Source organism: Aptenodytes forsteri, unplaced genomic scaffold (genome assembly GCF_000699145.1).
Source record: "Aptenodytes forsteri isolate BGI_AS27 unplaced genomic scaffold, ASM69914v1 Scaffold217, whole genome shotgun sequence".
Lineage (NCBI taxonomy): Eukaryota > Metazoa > Chordata > Aves > Sphenisciformes > Spheniscidae > Aptenodytes > Aptenodytes forsteri.
Window position 1 is genome coordinate 711,782 of NW_008796222.1, and position 17,474 is coordinate 729,255.

Consider the following 17,474-nt stretch of genomic DNA (forward strand, 5'->3'; position numbering starts at 1 on the left):
GTCTTCCCAAATAAAAAAAAAAAGGGAAAAAAAGAAAAAAGATAGAATGTACTTTTCCCTTGCAGAAGACTCATTTCCCTCTCCCGCTCTAAATGCAGGAGTTTTACAAGCTCTCTGTTCCTTTAACCTCTGCTGATGACCTTCTGATCAGTGAGACTCAGTGAGTCTCAGCTTCAGAGGAGCATCCTGCCTCTACGTGTGCCATGTTCTCTCCTTGCTCCTGACCAACGCCTCAGTCTAGACTGAGCCCATCTGGAAGGCTACTGCAGAGATGGTTTTCCACAGCTTGCTTTATCCCTCCATTTCTTCCCCTTAGTTTCTTCCAGTGAAATTCAACTACTCCATTCACCTGCTAGGCTCGCTGTGGCTTGTGCCACCTGGCTTGTCCCCTCCTCTCAGTATGAGAGTGCACCGCTGATGAGCCACCAGCTTGTTGTCAGCCACTTAATAAATTCCAAACTTTCACACACTTTCCTCTTTTGCTGCCTTTTAGGAGAATTTTCCACCAGATAATGCAAAGTTTACTCATTATTCTGGTTCATAGCCCTTTTTAGGGCTTTTCTATCATGCCTACAAAAAGGCTGACAATGGTCAAACAGGAGGTGCACTGAACTGCAAACTAGTATTCCCTCTCTGTTTTCCTGTCTTTCCCCTCCTTTCTGTCTGTATGGGTTGGCTGGCTTGTTTTGTACTTTGGAGGTTAGTTCTTTTAGACAGGAACTGCCGCTTTGCTTTGCAATCATACTGTCCTCAGCACTGTTGGGGGCTTTTAAGTGATACACCATTAGAAACATATTGGAGCATGTGGGTCTAAAGCACAAATAGACAGTCCAGTAAAGAAATTCCTGTGGGACTACACTATTACTCACTACTCCCATCTCTCCACAAGGGCATGAGACTATTTAATGTCACCTGTGCTATGCTAACATTAAGGATTTTAAGAGTACCCTATTTTAATTATTATTAATTCTTGAGAGAAGCAGGGAACATTAATGCTATTCTACTGTTCTAAGTGCTTAAATACACACATGGACCACCTTTCTGTAATATTTGATTAACTTGCAATGTTTAATGGAATTATCCTGGCAACATCTTTCTGAAATATTTAAGAACCATTGTTTGTATAGTACAGACAATAATTGGCATGAATTAAGCACCCTGCCAAAGGTCATACTGTAAGTCTGCAACAGAGCAGAGATTTTGAAGCTGGCATTCTAACTGCATAGCTGTATTATTGCATCTTAATAACACAGTTATGCTTCATGATGTTTTAAATCAATCTGACAGCATCAGAGCTTGAAAGGTATTATGCATGATGCAGACTTTGCAGAATCCCAAATAGTATGCATTTACCGTAACTAGTATGGATGGATAATTACATATTACAAATTTTAAAGCATGAAATAATAATTTCAATGATTGCATGAAGCATACACTCAAGTATAAATACAGGAAGGAACAAAAAGGAATCAAGACTAATATACAGCACATAAAAGTCAGTGGACAGGATCACTATGAAAATGGTCAATACTTTTATGTAACAGTTTACTTATGGTTTTATTTATTTGGTACGTAAGTTACCATCAATAATGTAGATACAGTACATAAGAAATGCTTTTTGCCCACTCATTTTACTGGAATAATATTACACAGTTTATCTTTTCAAGGGCTATATTACTAAAACCAAATTGGCTAAGGTGATACCTTCACATTAGTCTTATTCCCATAACTCGGGCACTTAGTTCCACTAAAATCAATAGACTTCTGAGTGTGTAAGTGAGGAGTAAAAGACAAGCATAATAAATACTTTTAATCCTGTGCTGGCAAATAGTTATGTAATTCTGTCACACTTATCTCCAAGGCTGATCTTTTATTTGCATATTTTCAGAGTTTTGATCTACAAATGGATTTTAATTTGTCGACTTTTGCAAGAACAGCCTTGTGGGAGTGGGAGCAGGTCATGCATAATCAAAGAGTAAAACACAGGCAGAAGGAAGATGTAGAGAATCTGAGCTCCATTTCTGTACGAAATGCAATTACCTTTATTATAATTTCCTTGTACCACACAAAGGCCTTACTGTACTGGGTGCCATCCACATTTAGAGGCTTTTTGAGAGATCCAAGAGATCCCTAGCTATGTAAATGGTACAGTGTCTTATAAACGGAACATGAAAAATTTAGGCATGCTTTCCTCTCTGCAGCACTTGGGAAGAGGCACAGAGAGATGAAATCACTTTCCCAAGGACGTTGTGGTAGACCTGGAAGCAGAACCCACCGACCTGAACCACAGCTCAGGGCCTGAACTGAAAAGATTTCCACCTTCTGTTATAAGACAAGAGTTCAATAAGAAAGGCAAATGAAGAAAATTGTATGTAGGATCCGTAGCTAGAATTAGACATTGATGGGTGTGAGTGCCTGTGAAACTGCGAGCTTGTGACTCTTTTTTAGCTGTGAGACCAAAAAGCTGGGATGCATATACTATTTATATGCAGAGCCAACGACTACCTTAAGGAGTGACATTACATGCCAAGGTTAGCAGGGGTGTACACCCTGCACTGTCCCCCTCCCAGGCACTGCCCTCCCCATGGTAAAGTGGCAGCTATACCTCCTATCGTTTAGGTGTGGGTGGGAACTTTCATTCAGCCTCCACTCTGTAAATATTATACAGAATACAACCCAAATTTCACAAACCAGTAGCAAATCAGATATCCATTAGTACCACTGACCTCATTCTTTACCTGGAAGAATTCTCTCCAGAGATCAGTAATTTAAGTATGCCTATCCTTGATAACCCAGTAGTCCTGAAAATGTAATAGTTTCTCTGATGTAAGCAGCCAGAATCAATAACCATTAAGCACATAAGGACACATTAATGTATGAAGCATATGGGTATCCAAGCCATGCCATCACCAGACCAGTTCATTTTGGTAATATGTAGGTACCAAGGACAGGCAAAGTTGTGGTCCTTGCACAAGAAGTTGGGAGGGGACACAGCCGGGACAGCTGACCCCAACTGACCAAAGGGATATTCCACACCATATGACGTCATGCTCAGCATATAAGGCTGGGGAAAGAAGAAGGAAGGGGGGGATGTTTGGAGTGATGGCGTTTGTCTTCCCAAGTAACCGTTACGTGTGATGGAGCCCTGCTTTCCTGGAGATGGCTGAACACCTGCCTGCTGATGGGAAGGAGTGAATGAATTCCTTGTTTTGCTTTGCTTGCATGCGCGGCTTTTGCTTTACCTATTAAATTGTCTTTATCTCAACCCATGAGATTTCTCACTTTTACTGTTCTGATTCTCTCCCCCATCCCACCGGGGTAGGGGGGAGTGAACAAGCAGCTGTGTGGTGCTGGCTGGGGTTAAACCACGACAGATATTCACCAAGAATTGGGGAGGGCAGGAAAGGAGGGAGTTGTTCCATAGAAATACCTTCCCCACATGTTTTCCCAGACCCCAGCGTTTCACACAAAGCAGAACAAATCACACCCTTAGCAATTCTCTTCAGTTCCATACAGCTGCATGCTGCAGGTGGTGCCCTAAAAATATGTTTGTTTATTTTTCAGCACTGCAGGCTGCAAAACTGCATTTAAGAATGAAATAGATTCCCCTCCATCGCATTCTCCCTTCTTCATTCTGAACCCCTTTCTCTTTTTAACTTGCTGGAAGAAGATGGTAAGATGTAGAAATAAAGTGATAGCAATGTGGCTCAGTCTCAAAAGAACCAAATGGGAGGTACTGGTATGGAGCACAGAGTAAAAAATGACGAGCATGGTGTGTGGCACTGAGATTTTGGTGGTGTACCACTTCTCAGAGAGGCAACTACCACAATAATTGAGTGAAAAATCAGTGGAAGTTTTTCAAAATAGATTTCCATAAACATGAAAAAAAATCAGACAGAGGCTGAGCAAGAAGTAATGTGCTGACATGGGAATGGCTACAAGACAGACATAAATGTCATATATGGTCATTTTTTACATCTGTGATACAAGGATTGGTTTGATTGATACAAGGATAGGCTCTATAGAGGCTGTAGTCTTGCACCAGCATCACCCAATGCACTAAGTGCTCTGTTTCATGGGACAAAGCAGTGGTTGTGGCTGCTTTGCAGCCCCTATTGTCACTGTGCATTATTCCAGCCCTGCTTTGCATACATAATTGCTAAATACCCAAATTGGGATAATCTTTGTTTTATCAGAGCATTTTTTTGCACACATTAGTTCTCAAATAATTTATCCCCATTTTGAAGATTTTCTAAACCACGAGCATTCAGCTGACCAAAGTATAGAGACCACCAAACTGAATTTTCTGTTACTTCTTCAGTGTGAACCTAACTAGCAATTTTGCCCGGTTGCTTGTTTATCCTGCGCAAAATCCACTCCTCAGGAGAAGCTGGCAAAATATCTGTGCATCATCGCATCTGTCTCCCTTTAGTCTCTAAGGCCGGTATTACACAATGAACACCACCACTCTGCACACTGGGGACTCTCCTGACCTTTGGGATCATTTAACCTTCCAGTTGCTTTAATTACTACTTTGTTTAAGCAGTAGAAGAAATGAAAATTCTCCAAAATTTCACTCTTAAAAAACTAAAATCTATGTTGTCTTGCACAAAATTAGCAACAGCATTCGTATGGTTCACAATCTGGTGCTGTTTGCTTCTAGGACACGTTGCTTTGGGGAGATAAGGTGTCTTGGAGACTATAAGTATTCTGCACCTCCTCAGCAGAGTATCTGTCTGCAATCCTTGAAATGTTCCACAGCTCACCTTGAGACTTGCTTTTTAGAAAGTATAAACCATGGGGGGTTTATAGCTTTTATCTTAGCTGTCATATTCTTTCCACTAAGTAATCCACAGCAAATATCACATCTATGTGAAGCCTAATCTTCTGTAGCTGGATTCCTTGTGAGCTTACTGGCAAGCTGTACAAAATACACTGAGTATAATGTTTTCAAAGACTGATATAAGTGGTCTTCAGTGAAGCTGAATGTCTTTGTAACTTTTTATCTGTAGGCAGTAGAAAGCATCCTTAAAAACATGCTGCAGTGCCACCAGTCCGTGAAAAAGCCAAGATCAACATTAGCTTGATCATTGTCATGAACATACAGAAATACAAATAGAAAGCAAGTAACCAATTTGTAGGCTGCAATTTATAGTTTTACAGTTAAAGTGCAAGATTCACTTAAGTGCCCATAAAAGAAAATTGAAAGGAAAGATTAATTTCCTTCTACTAACTGGAGATAAATCTGATCTAAGGCTTGGGTTTGTGGAAAGCTAGTTTGCTGAAAACCAAGCAATATCTGCTCTTCTAACTTTGTGTTATATATATCACTGAGCAGTACCAGGTAATTCCTCTGTTTCTCACCACATTTAATATGATAGTGAATTTATACTAGCATTTCTATTTGAAAAAGGTCCCCATGCCCACAATTTGAAATGTGAAAATGATGTAAACAATAAAGTTGCAAGCACCAGGTTTGGAAAATTGACCCATACTTATACTGTGTAGCTCTTCACTTATGATAATCACATTTACAATAACTGGAATGGAAATATAAAAACAGCTGTAGTTGGCAACAGCTATCAGATTACCAATGGTTTGTTATTCTGAACGATACCCCTGGCTTGCAAAGAGTGACCTTATGTAGAAACACAGCTCTGTTTAGGCACCGACACACAAAAAACCTTGTTGCATCAGGAACAGAATTGAGCTTAAACTATATATTCCTTGAGTTTCTTGTTCATCATTCATTACAAACAAAAAAATTAGGCAGAAAAATAAGCCTGGATATCTCCTTTGGAGGGCTTGAGGGTAGAAAGGCTCTGCAGAGGGATCCGGACAGGCTGGATCTATGGGCCGAGGCCAACTTTATGAGGTTCAACAAGTGCCGGGTCTTGCACTTGGGTCACAACAACCCCATGCAGCGCTACAGGCTTGGGGAAGAGTGGCTGGAAAGCTGCCCAGCAGAGAAGGACCTGGGGGGTGTTGGTCGATAGACGGCTGAACATGAGCCGGCAGTGTGCCCAGGTGGCCAAGAAGGCCAATGGCATCCTGGCCTGTATCAGAAATAGTGTGGCCAGTAGGAGTAGGGAAGTGATCGTGCCCCTGTACTCGGCACTGGTGAGGCCGCACCTCGAATACTGTGTTCAGTTTTGGGCCCCTCACTACAAGAAGGACGTTGAGGTGCTGGAGCGTGTCCAGAGAAGGACAACAAAGCTGGTGAAGGGTCTGGAGAACAAGTCCTTTGAGGAGCGGCTGAGGGAACTGGGGCTGTTTAGCCTGGAGAAGAGGAGGCTGAGGGGAGACCTCATCGCTCTCTACAACTACCTGAAAGGAGGTTGTAGCGAGGTGGGTGTCGGTCTCTTCTCCCAAGTAACAAGCGATAGGACGAGAGGAAATGGCCTCAAGTTGCGCCAGAGGAAGGCTGCCCAGGGAAGTGGTTGAGTCACCATCCCTGGAGGTATTTAAAAGATGTGTGGATGTGGTGCTTAGGGACATGGTTTAGTGGTTAACTTGGCAATGTTAGTTTTCCGGTTGGACTCAATGATCTTAAGGGTCTTTTGCAACCTAAATGAGTCTATGATTCTATGAGTCTATGAGTTAAGCTTGAGTGATAACAATTGCTTGTAAATAAAATTGTAAAGCTATTTTAATCTTATTTACTTATTCACACTGATTTTGTTGCAATTTTCTCTTTGTCTCTTTTGCACCAGCTGTAGCTTGTCAAAATTGCGGGTGTGAACTATCTGGAGAAAGGGCTGCTTTTGTCTTCCAGACCTATCTAGTGCCTGCCTTGCTACCTACTTGGTCAGGGTTCCTTGCTCTGCTACAACACAGAGAGCTGAGGAGCACAGAGACCTGGGATGGCTCCACTGAAGGGAGGTAGTTGGGCTTTCAGGTGAATCAGCCACCAACCTTTTACACTAAGCACCCATGCAGAGATGTATTGACACGGAGATGTATTGTCCCAAAGTCACCGGGTAGTTAGCCATTTACAGCTAGGCTGGGGGATAGACAGATGGAAAAGCTGCTCACTTTTGTGGTAGCTGAGGGCCACATTATATATTATGGACTGTCCAACTGCCTTACATTAACTTCTGGATCTGGCTAACCAGATTTCCTCTCTCTTTTGCCAGTATGGTCCCTCTTTGGACAAAACATTGGAATCTCTTGACCAAAAAATTTATATAGAGGGAGTCATGTACCCAGGCACTGGTCCAAATTTAGATGTATAGCAACAGTCATATATGTCTCCACCTGGGCATAAACACGTTTGTATCACTAGAGCAAACATAAAAATGCAGATTGCCGTTCAATGTAATTAATTCAGTGTTTATGTAATCTTTTCACCTGGGTCAGAGGCAACACAAGGCAAAATTATTAGTACAGCTAAATATGGTTGAAAAACCTATCAATTTCCCCTCAAACAAGCTGTTTTCATTCCTTATAAATTTTCTGCAATGTAAGAGTGGATTCTTATCCTCCTAAAAAGGTTTAAGATTTCTGGTTTTGATTTTCATACAAGTACAACATTTTGTTCTTTTGGGAAGAACCTTTCCCATTCACCTCAAGCGCATATTGACTAATACGGTTAAAGACAAATTGATGAGTTTTGAGTCCTGTGAACTGATTAGTGAATCTATTTTTACTGTTGAAAATTTCTCCTTCATTTTGGCTTTTCTTTTATTTTTAATTTGGCTGTCACAGCAATAGCTGTAACTTCTTATTATGTCACAACTTATATCCTATAGTGTAATTTGAATGTAACCTGATATAAATGATTTGTGGCATGGTTAAGGGTTAAAATGGAGGTCAGGAAAACAGAGTGTGTCATGTTGACAGTTCTCACAGCAATAAACATGTATGTTGGAGCTTTTTGTGTACAGGTGTCTTGCACTAGCTGCAAGACAACAGAGTTTCATAACAAAACTAACACTTAGAGCCAGGGTTTGTGAATGAATGTCACAATACTCCACTATTCTGGTAACAATGTTCTGCAAGAAGAAATGTAGAAAAGGTGGTGGAAGTGAAGCTATCTGTAAACACTTACTGCAAGGAAGATCTGAAGAGAACTGTGAGCCACTTCTATGTACTGATATTCAAGAAAACACCCCGAGACAGTGATATAACGATGATCCTCTGGTGCCCAGTCCGGGGCTGGGGTTACTGAGGTCACGGTACAGCCTGGCCCATTCTCCATCCACCAAGAACGATGCATTGAGATATTAAAGGTCAGAATGAGATCTGTTTCCTGCAAAAGAACAAGTGAAGAATTAATGCGCTGGGATGGTACGCTGGTATCAAATGCCTCAGCAAGCGATTTCACAGGATGCTTAAAGAAGCAAAGAGCAGCGATAAAACTGCACTGTGACATGAAAGTTAGCGGAGCTTACCTGCAGCAAGCACAAGTAGCTGTATCTTGGCAGGCAGAATTGTTTTGGAGCAGAAGAATAATCCTGCAAGCCAGGATCTGTTCCTAGACATTATGGTAGCCTAGACTATAGCAGTCATTTCTGTTACATTGCCCATTTTCCTGTGGAAACCATAAGGACGTGCACATTTACGCAGCAACCCTCCTCTGCTCAGTTCCTAGAAATACGACCTATATGTTGGTGGTCTGATATACCAAACTATACAGAGTCCTCGGGAACCAAGACTTCATAGACTTTAATATGTCTGGGTCATCTGCAAGGAGTTTTGTCTCATGGACCCTGTGACGCAGACCTGTGGGTAGCTCTGCTGAAATATTGGGGAAGACGTAAAAAAAGGATTCTGTACTTTTGCTTACAAGTATAGCCTCTTTGCAAGGCCTCTTTCAGATTTCTAACTTCCTAGGAGTCTGTAAGGAAACGGCTAGTGAGTGTTGCCTTGTCTAAACACTGCTTAGCTTGTTAAAAAGGAGGGGCAAAGAGGCCTGCAACCTAGAACTCCCATGCAGCTACTGCAATGGAGTAACTAGTCAGCCGTGCTTTCCATTAAGATTGCATTTATAAATATTAATAAATATTAATAAATGATTAATATACATCATAAACAATACTACGGATGTGACTCATAAATTATACTTGGTTGCACATTACTTGAGGGTGTTATACATAGTTATAACAAAACTATGGACTTTGTGGATTCTGTAAGAGCCTACAGTGTTTACCAACCCTTTATAAATTATTTATAAGTGTAACCTCATTGTAAAGTGTGACTATCTAGTCTGTGTGCACATGTGCTCAGTCATGCAAAAAAAATTGCTTTTAAGTAATGTCTTTGCAGAGCAAAACTCTCCCCACACCTAACCTACATTTTTTTCAGCCTGTTGATGACATTAATAATTAAGATTCTCATAAAGATTTTAAAATGTAGCTATGTACTTACGTTTACCGTGCCAAAAGGAATAAATAGAATGCCATTCTGTAGCAGATATGTTGTGTCCACATTTCCCTCCCTTCAAAAATAGTCATTTTTTCAATCCCACTTATTTTCCCTTTTTGCACTAACTCATGCAACGGTAACTCCATCCAGAGAAGTTTTGCATAATGTCATGACTAACATGTCAATTAATCCGTGATTACACGGTTTACCGTGCCAAAAGGAATAAATAGAATGCCATTCTGTAGCAGATATGTTGTGTCCACATTTCCCTCCCTTCAAAAATAGTCATTTTTTCAATCCCACTTATTTTCCCTTTTTGCACTAACTCATGCAACGGTAACTCCATCCAGAGAAGTTTTGCATAATGTCATGACTAACATGTCAATTAATCCGTGATTACACTTGACACTGTAGTGTAGCTGAATGTTTTTTCTTTAAGTTGCGGTTCTTGTCTAAAAGTGCAGAAATTTTGTACATTTAAAAAAAATCAATTATTACCCTGTATAAGCACACCCAGCTATCAGATGGCAGGAAGGACCATAAATATTTTTGTGATGAATAATTATCCTACATCACACAACAGCCCAATCCAGCAAATAAGCTGTATGAGAAAACGTATGATGCTTCACATGAATTTACTCATGCAACTAACTTCAAGCATTTGAAGGTGATCAAAGCAACAGTGAACATTTGTATAAACTACGCAAATTTTCCCAAAATAGATGTATTCAGCTATGGCTGTAAGTCTTCACCCCCAACAAGCCTCCTCTTTCTCTGGACCCCTCCCTACCAAAGCTGCAGACACTGGAAAGTGTCTGCCAGGTGTTTTGTGGAAATGGGCACTTCTACCTTACATCCAAGCGAGAAGACTATTTTTCTTTCTGCAGTCAGGGCTGTTACAGCCCCTCAGTAACACACTGTCCTTCTCACCCGGTGTAAGAAGTTGAAGAATGGGTATCTTTGGAGTAACTTTGCTTAAAGTAATAGATTTATTCCTGAATGACTAAAACTGGAATCCATCATGTTATTCTCAGAAGACCTTTAAGCCATTCTAGTTACCATGGAAAATTCTTAACCTCTAGTCTCTCATCAGAGACACAGCATGAATGAATAGGACTCATTGTCTGGCTCTATTTTATCATTTGCAATACCTTCAGAAGAATCGTGATGGACTAAAAATATTTTACAAAGTGCAGGCAAGGGATGAAAAATATATTCCTTGAAAAAGAAGGGGATAAACTGGCTTGCAGGAATGGAGTATTTGTTATGCATCTATGATCAGGAGGAGCTAAACATAAAGATCAAAACTGGGCTTTCTGGTTAGAACATCATTGCTCTAGAGATGGTTATGTTTGCTTATAAAGGGTGCAGTAATCCAAAACTTTACAGGTTAAAAGCACAAGTAAATTTCCAAGTTACACAGGAAATATAATCCCACATTAAAATATTTATAATTACATATGTAAATAAAACTTCACAAAGTCCAGCTTTCTTCCATGCCTGAATTTATCCCCAGACGATTTTCTGAAATAATTTGTTATATTTAGAAAATTCCCTTGCCCTCAAGTCATCTTTTGGCAGTTAAGTTGAATGCTGTGATTACGACTAAATAACCTTGTTTTGTTCAGGAATAGTCTTTTAGTGCTTACCAGTAAAAAATTACAGATTTGTATCAGATCTATATTCTATTCCTATCTCTGAGTAATCAGTAGAATGCTGTGTTGTTTTCTCTGCTCATAAAATAGACCTGATACCTGTCACAGAAATATTATATTCCTTAATTCCTGATATTTGTAAAAACAAATAATTCCTACTGAAAGCCCTGACTTCAGATCTTAAAGAACTTTGAATAATGTGGTTGAGAAGGCTTTCAAGAAGTGTAGCTATTACGTATTGAACCAGCTAACAAACAAGGCCAAGTTCAGAAATCAGAACAATAAGTGGAGGTGAAGTCTGGTTCTGGTAAGATTAGACATCATCCATGGCTCAGGTCAAACTTGGCTGGAATAAGAATGATAATGAAGCCAGATTTTCACAAGCAAACACCTAAGTTAAATCCTGTAAATTCCTATCCCCAAAATATGTGGGATAAGAATAAATGTGGAAGGAGCCTATTCACTACAAAGTCAGCTGCTGCACAGTTAGCTCTTCTCGGGTATAAATTGTTATGGGCTTTGAACTTGCCTATAACCTTCAAACCATGTCCCGCTGTATGCAACCATATAAGCAGAGCAGTTCCTGTTGCTTAGTAGTGAAGGTCACCCAGCTTACAAAAAAGTTTTACTTCCTAGTGAGAAAACTGGTAAGGACTTGAATCTCCTTGTAGAACTGTGTAAGCCAAGGAGGGGCTGATGTATCTATCATTAACATCTCTTATACTGAAAACATTTCGAGCTATTTTTGGACAAACTCCACTTGCTATTTACTTTATTCACTGTTTGAATACAGTTTTAGTGGACAGAGACGAAGTCTACGCTGGAAGCTGGGTATTTGTTGTACTCTCCAGTGTATTTGCTGTCTGTTTTCTTTCCAACATCTGTGGCTCAAACATTATTCAGGGAAATGCAGAGAAATAGTCTGATAAGCCTTGAAGCTATGAAACATAACAAGAACTGTTGATACACGTTGGGCATGCCGATATGGTGTTGTTCACAGTCTGTATATCAAGGAAGATTTCATTATCCTAAATTCAACAAACAGCTGCTTCCTTCATGGACACAGAAATACATCTGTATGAGCTTTATCGATGATCACTGTGCTGCTTTTGTAAATCCTGCTGGCATTTGTAAAGCCCGTTAATGAAAATTGGTGCATTAAAGTAGATTTTGCTATTCATCAAGGAGGAAAAAAACAGAGGAAAATATTTAGTAGAACATCTTTGCTGACATTCTTAAGATGTGCTGGTATTTGTAGTGGTCAGGAGATGTACTGCTGGATTAGACAAAGGCTAGAGTTTGGAGGTCTCAGAGACTCAGATCTGAGAGAATCTGAGACATCTTCAAATTAAGCCTGTAATTTTATTTTAGCTTATTTTGTAAAAAATGTTGAGCTCTGATGGTTTTGTGCCTGTGTTTAATACAGTTATCTACATAACAACTTTTGCTGGGGTTAACTGCATAGTACATAACATTTTCTGGCTGAGGACAGCTGATGACAGAACACGGCAGCAGAAAGCTTTGTAAGAGCTGCCAGAAATGAATACAACCTTCTTTGCATTAAGAAGCAGCACGAGGACAGCAGTGCTCAAAATGAAGACAGGTCTGTGTGTATTGTACTACTACTAGTACATATTAGCAAGTATACTATCTCTATGTAGTAACTACAATATATTGCTGTTTCAATGATTTTTGTTAAGTGCAGCTTAGAGAAGCTGATCCCAAACACAGTGCCAAGAGAAAAAAGAGGCAGCAATGACTCAGGGTGATTCTCTTTGAAAGCCCAGGAGATCTCGCAGGCTCAGGGAAATTAAATTGTACCGACTTCAACGGTTATGGCTTGCTGTGTCATGGGAAATAAGTTTCTTCCATTTTTCTAATTAGGAACTGCTGAAATCTGTGCAAACCTGCCAAGCTTCTGTACAAGTTTTGTCAAATACAACCATGTAACCACTTGTTTCGTTTTTCAAATTCAAACTAGCAAGAGCAGGCTGCTTGGAGACTGAACGATCACACAAGGTTTCAGTGATGAAAGGTCAGGGTCTGAAAGCATCTGTAGTTCCGAATGCCTTGGATGCACAGAGGCCTCTACAGGCATTTTTTTCCTTCTGTTTTCTCACTTTTCCACTAAAACTAGCTCCCATCAGGCAGTACCATTTTCTCATGCAAGCAGACCTTTTCCTGTCTAAGGAAAAAAACTGCCCTCACCGAAGGATCAAAATAGAGCTAGGCAGCTGTGTTTCTTTTCTTTTTTTTTTTTTTTTTTCTTTTTAACCCACAGTTGGTATACAGGAAACAATTATTGTATAATTGTGTAGGGATCAAGGATATTGAACGTTCCTGATCTTTTTTTATCCTGTTGCATCTGAACTGATTTTTAGTCTCTCCATTTTTTTGTATGTGTGTTACTCTTTCCTTTTCCTTTGAATATATTTTTTTTTTTAGTAACCTAAAATCCTGGTCTTTAATTTCCTCTTACAAAACAATTTTGTACTAGTATAATTCCAAATTGGGTAAGGAATTTGATTTACATATGTGTCATTAATCAGGTAAGATTTAACCAGTCTGAATCCACCCAACAGATTTACTTCTGAAGTCCATCCATGAAAACCAGCAAAAGTTGTCTCACTGTTAGCTTTTCTCAGTATTCTGTTAAAAATGTTCCAAACGTATCTTGAGTGATTTCCAATGTACTTCCAAAGATTTCAATGAATTACTTATAAAGATACCAGCACGAAAGACAGACATGATTCACATGTCCTTATTTTCTTTTCTAAAATGAAACTAGAGTGTTAGATTAATAAATTACTATAAAATAGTCCTCAAAAAGCATAGGTACTACTATACAGGGATTAACATTGTCACTTACTATTCTGTGATATGATTCCTATCAATAATCTTATGAAATTGTTAGAGCTGCAACCACTATTATCTTAATTAAGATCTTAATTTTTTTCTAGTATTGGAATATGTACATTGACAAACCTAACAATTTTTTTCTGCTCTGTTTCAACTCATTAAAAAGAAAAGATACCTGCTAAACTCCAGAATATTAATTTCATCAGTTCAGCAGCATCAACATTTTCCATTAACATCTTTGTTCAAAAAGTTTCTTTCTATATATTTCTTAAATTAAAAATATCATAAAAAGAAAATAGAAACTTTCAGTTTGTATTGCAAGGTTAAAATTATTATTACTATCCCATGAATATTTTTCATATTTAAACAGAATATTTTTAGACTAAGAATGTTCTGGGCTAAGATCTTTTGAACTTTTTTTGTGCAGAACAAGAGAATTAAGCCCATCCCAGTAGCCTAGTGTCACTTATCACGGGGACTGAGAAGTTGCAGTCCCTGTGCTATCACACAGAAATTTTAATTTGGCTTTGTACGTATTTAGTGAAGATCCTGAGCACTAGAATTTTTGTAATTTCTTGGAAAATTACTTTCTGGAGGATTTAAGCTTGCGCAATGATAAAATACACTGAAATAGGCAGCTGACCAGAGGCGCTCTCATCCCAGAGTAGTAGCTAACTCTGTGGAATCTTATTTATTTCTCACTGTGGAGTAATCAGGGATATCATTCTGGAATTGAGAAAATTTGTTGAAGGAAATTGAGTTAAATGTAATACCTTGTTTTGAAAAGTTTCTGTTTTGACAAGTTGCCTTTCTCTGAATGGCAAGGAAAAAAGCTTGCCTCCAAACTTTGTTAATGCGGGTGTACAGTGGGCAGTTTGCCAGTCTCAGGTCATCTATGTCGTTCTATCCCTACTGATGGGCATGGGATTAGTACCAGATCTATTAAAACCAACAAAACCTAGCTTCTTTCATTCCAAAAGACAAAGCTATTCTAAAGTTTGGATTAAAAGTGAAGGCACAAAGATGCAATTTAAGTATTTACTGATGTACCAGAAGATGGTGATCCCGCAGATATCTTAGAGAGTAAAGTTTCTGCTTCTGGGTGGAACTGAGAGGCCTGGTTTAGGGCAGGGGCGCAGAGCTGGAAACAGGGTGGTGGCACATGGTCTCTTTTCACACACCAAAGCTGTGTTCCACGAAACAAAACTAGCAAAGAATTTTATGATTGTACTAAACTCAGTGTGGCTCTGGATGTCTTTCTGAGGTGAAGTGAATGTTCTGAATGGTTTCCAAAACCTGGGAGCTGAAAACCATTTTGAGCTGAAAACACATGATTTCACTGCTTTCATGATATATCAGTACTAGTTTTTTATGAGTAGGGCATAATCCTTTTAAAGAAGTTTAAGTTCGTTAGCATCTCGGGAGTGATTTTTTTTCCTCTTCTTTTTAAATGGTAAAGGAGGTATGTCTCTTGTCTTGGTTTACCCAGGCAAATACACAGATCAATAGTGCTTAGAATTTGCAGACACAAATATAAATAACCTCTTAATTCTAAATAAAGCCCTTCTAAGCACAAGGACATCTTATATTTGGATAATGTTCAAAAGACTATGCAGAGCTTCCAGTGAGCTGGGAACAGAGTTCTGCAGGCTGCAAACAGAAAGGTCTAGGCCGTCAGGAAAATAGCAGGATGAAATAAATATCCTTAAAGTGCTTCCCTTTTCTAGAATAAATGGTTTACTGAGTTGCTGAATCACCTCAAGAATACTTTGCTTGATCATCTCTGTCCAAGACAAAATTTTAGCATGGTGCAACATTTAGTAAGGAAGGATACAAACGTGTATGGTGCAGAACTTAAACATCAGTAGGTTTATAAAGTGTATGCAGAAAGAAATTCCAGCTGATGTGGTTTGTTCAGTGCCCCTTGGTGTTGGTTATTACAAAGTATTAGGTGCTGTAAAACAAAATGCATGTGTACAGTGACAAACCTTTGTTTTCTGTTTCCTATGACTTTTTATTCTTTTTTAAAATGTAAATAATTATCTTTAAACAACCCAATTCATTCATGAAACTAAGGTGGAGCTCATGTCTACAGTGAATAATTTTTTTTGTTGTTTGAATCAGCCTCTGCTGCCAAACCTAGGAAAATCTACCACCTGCAGCGTGTGCGGGAAACAGAAAGTAGACTTACTTGAACAGAGTTCTCAGACCACAGAAACAACGTTGTTATCCCAGAGGTGGTGGAAGGAAACATGAGATCATTGTCATGCAGGAGGGCTTCATGAAACACCAGGGTGAGGATAAATGTACGTTGTACATAGTGCTCTATAGTCTAAGCACTTCTAGCCAGCAGTGATTTTATATGCATTAAGATTTCAGAATAATTAAAAAGAAGCCTGGATGAGTCGGGAAATTACTAAAAAGCACGTGGAGTCATCTTACTCAGTTTGATTCAAATCTAGCCCAGGTGAATATTTTCAGAAGGGTTTACTTCTGTGGGGAGGTTGCAATGAGCTAAAGCATCAATTTAAAATGCATAGCTAGTCCTCACAACCCACTTGCATTCTCAGTGTGAAATAAAATTGCCAGATTTAAATGGTTTGAATTCCTCTGCATTCAATAGAAAGGACTCATCTGAAAGAGAGTGCTAAGTATTCCTGAAGGACTCTGAAAAGCTGCTTAGAGAACCTAGAGAAGATGTTGAGTAGGAAGCCAGCCACAGACTGATGGTGAGGAAGCACAGAGGCGGAAGTGGAAGTGTGGGCCAGCTCCATATGGCCCTTATGCCCTGTTCAAGAAACAGTCTGGAATAACTATCCCTGCATCGACTATTTCAGGCTCTTTCACTATGACTTAGACCACTGTTGAACAGGCTGATAGATGCCATCATCCACAGAATTAGATCCAGATCTGAAGCTGCACAGCATTCATGTATCTTGCAAATTTGGGACAGTAAAACAAAAGTCACATCAGTGAAGCCACACCAATACACATGCACAAAGCCTGCATGTAGCAGTCTATTGCTACACTGCTGAATATTTACAGCAGGGGTGTTTCTGACCATTAGTTTAACACATTTTACACCTAAATGTGACTTTTACCAATTTCAAGGGATTGCACAGCTGCAACTCGACCAGATGACATAGGAAAAAACGTGTCACAGGTTTCAGTGCTCATATGTGGCAAGAGCTCCATTTGCCTGAGCTATACTTACCCCAAAGACTTTGAAAACCACCTTTAGCTCCTGTCTGAAAGGTTCTATTTATTTTTTTAAATGAAAAAGACATTTGTCACAAGACCGTGTTATATGACTCTGATAAACTAATTCATAAAGAGTTCATTCATGTCCTCGCAGTTGATGATGGTTATTGGAATACCTAAGGCTATATTCAGATTTGGTAAATCAAACTCTTTTCACTTTACATGCAGTGATTAATTTAACAGTAGGTGAAATTGCTCTCTCTTTTTGTGGTGTGATATTATGTTACTCAGCATGGACCACAGATTAGTTTTATTAAAACTAATTTGATTATGCACTACTGTCATCTAAGTACAGAAATAATAAGATCTAACTTATCTTGAACACAGAGTGAA

The 17,474-nt window shown here is 39.2% G+C and overlaps 1 protein-coding gene across 1 annotated transcript in view; it reads right to left on the bottom strand.

Moving 5' to 3' along the window:
• The window catches only part of NKAIN2 (Na+/K+ transporting ATPase interacting 2), a 318,351-nt gene that overhangs the window by 77,216 nt on the left and 223,661 nt on the right, over nucleotides 1–17,474 (bottom strand). The window contains exon 3 of the mRNA XM_009289113.1: nucleotides 8,051–8,251. Within this exon, the coding sequence (XP_009287388.1) occupies nucleotides 8,051–8,218 (168 nt within the window). The 5' untranslated portion in view covers nucleotides 8,219–8,251. The remainder of the gene's footprint in view (nucleotides 1–8,050; nucleotides 8,252–17,474) is intronic.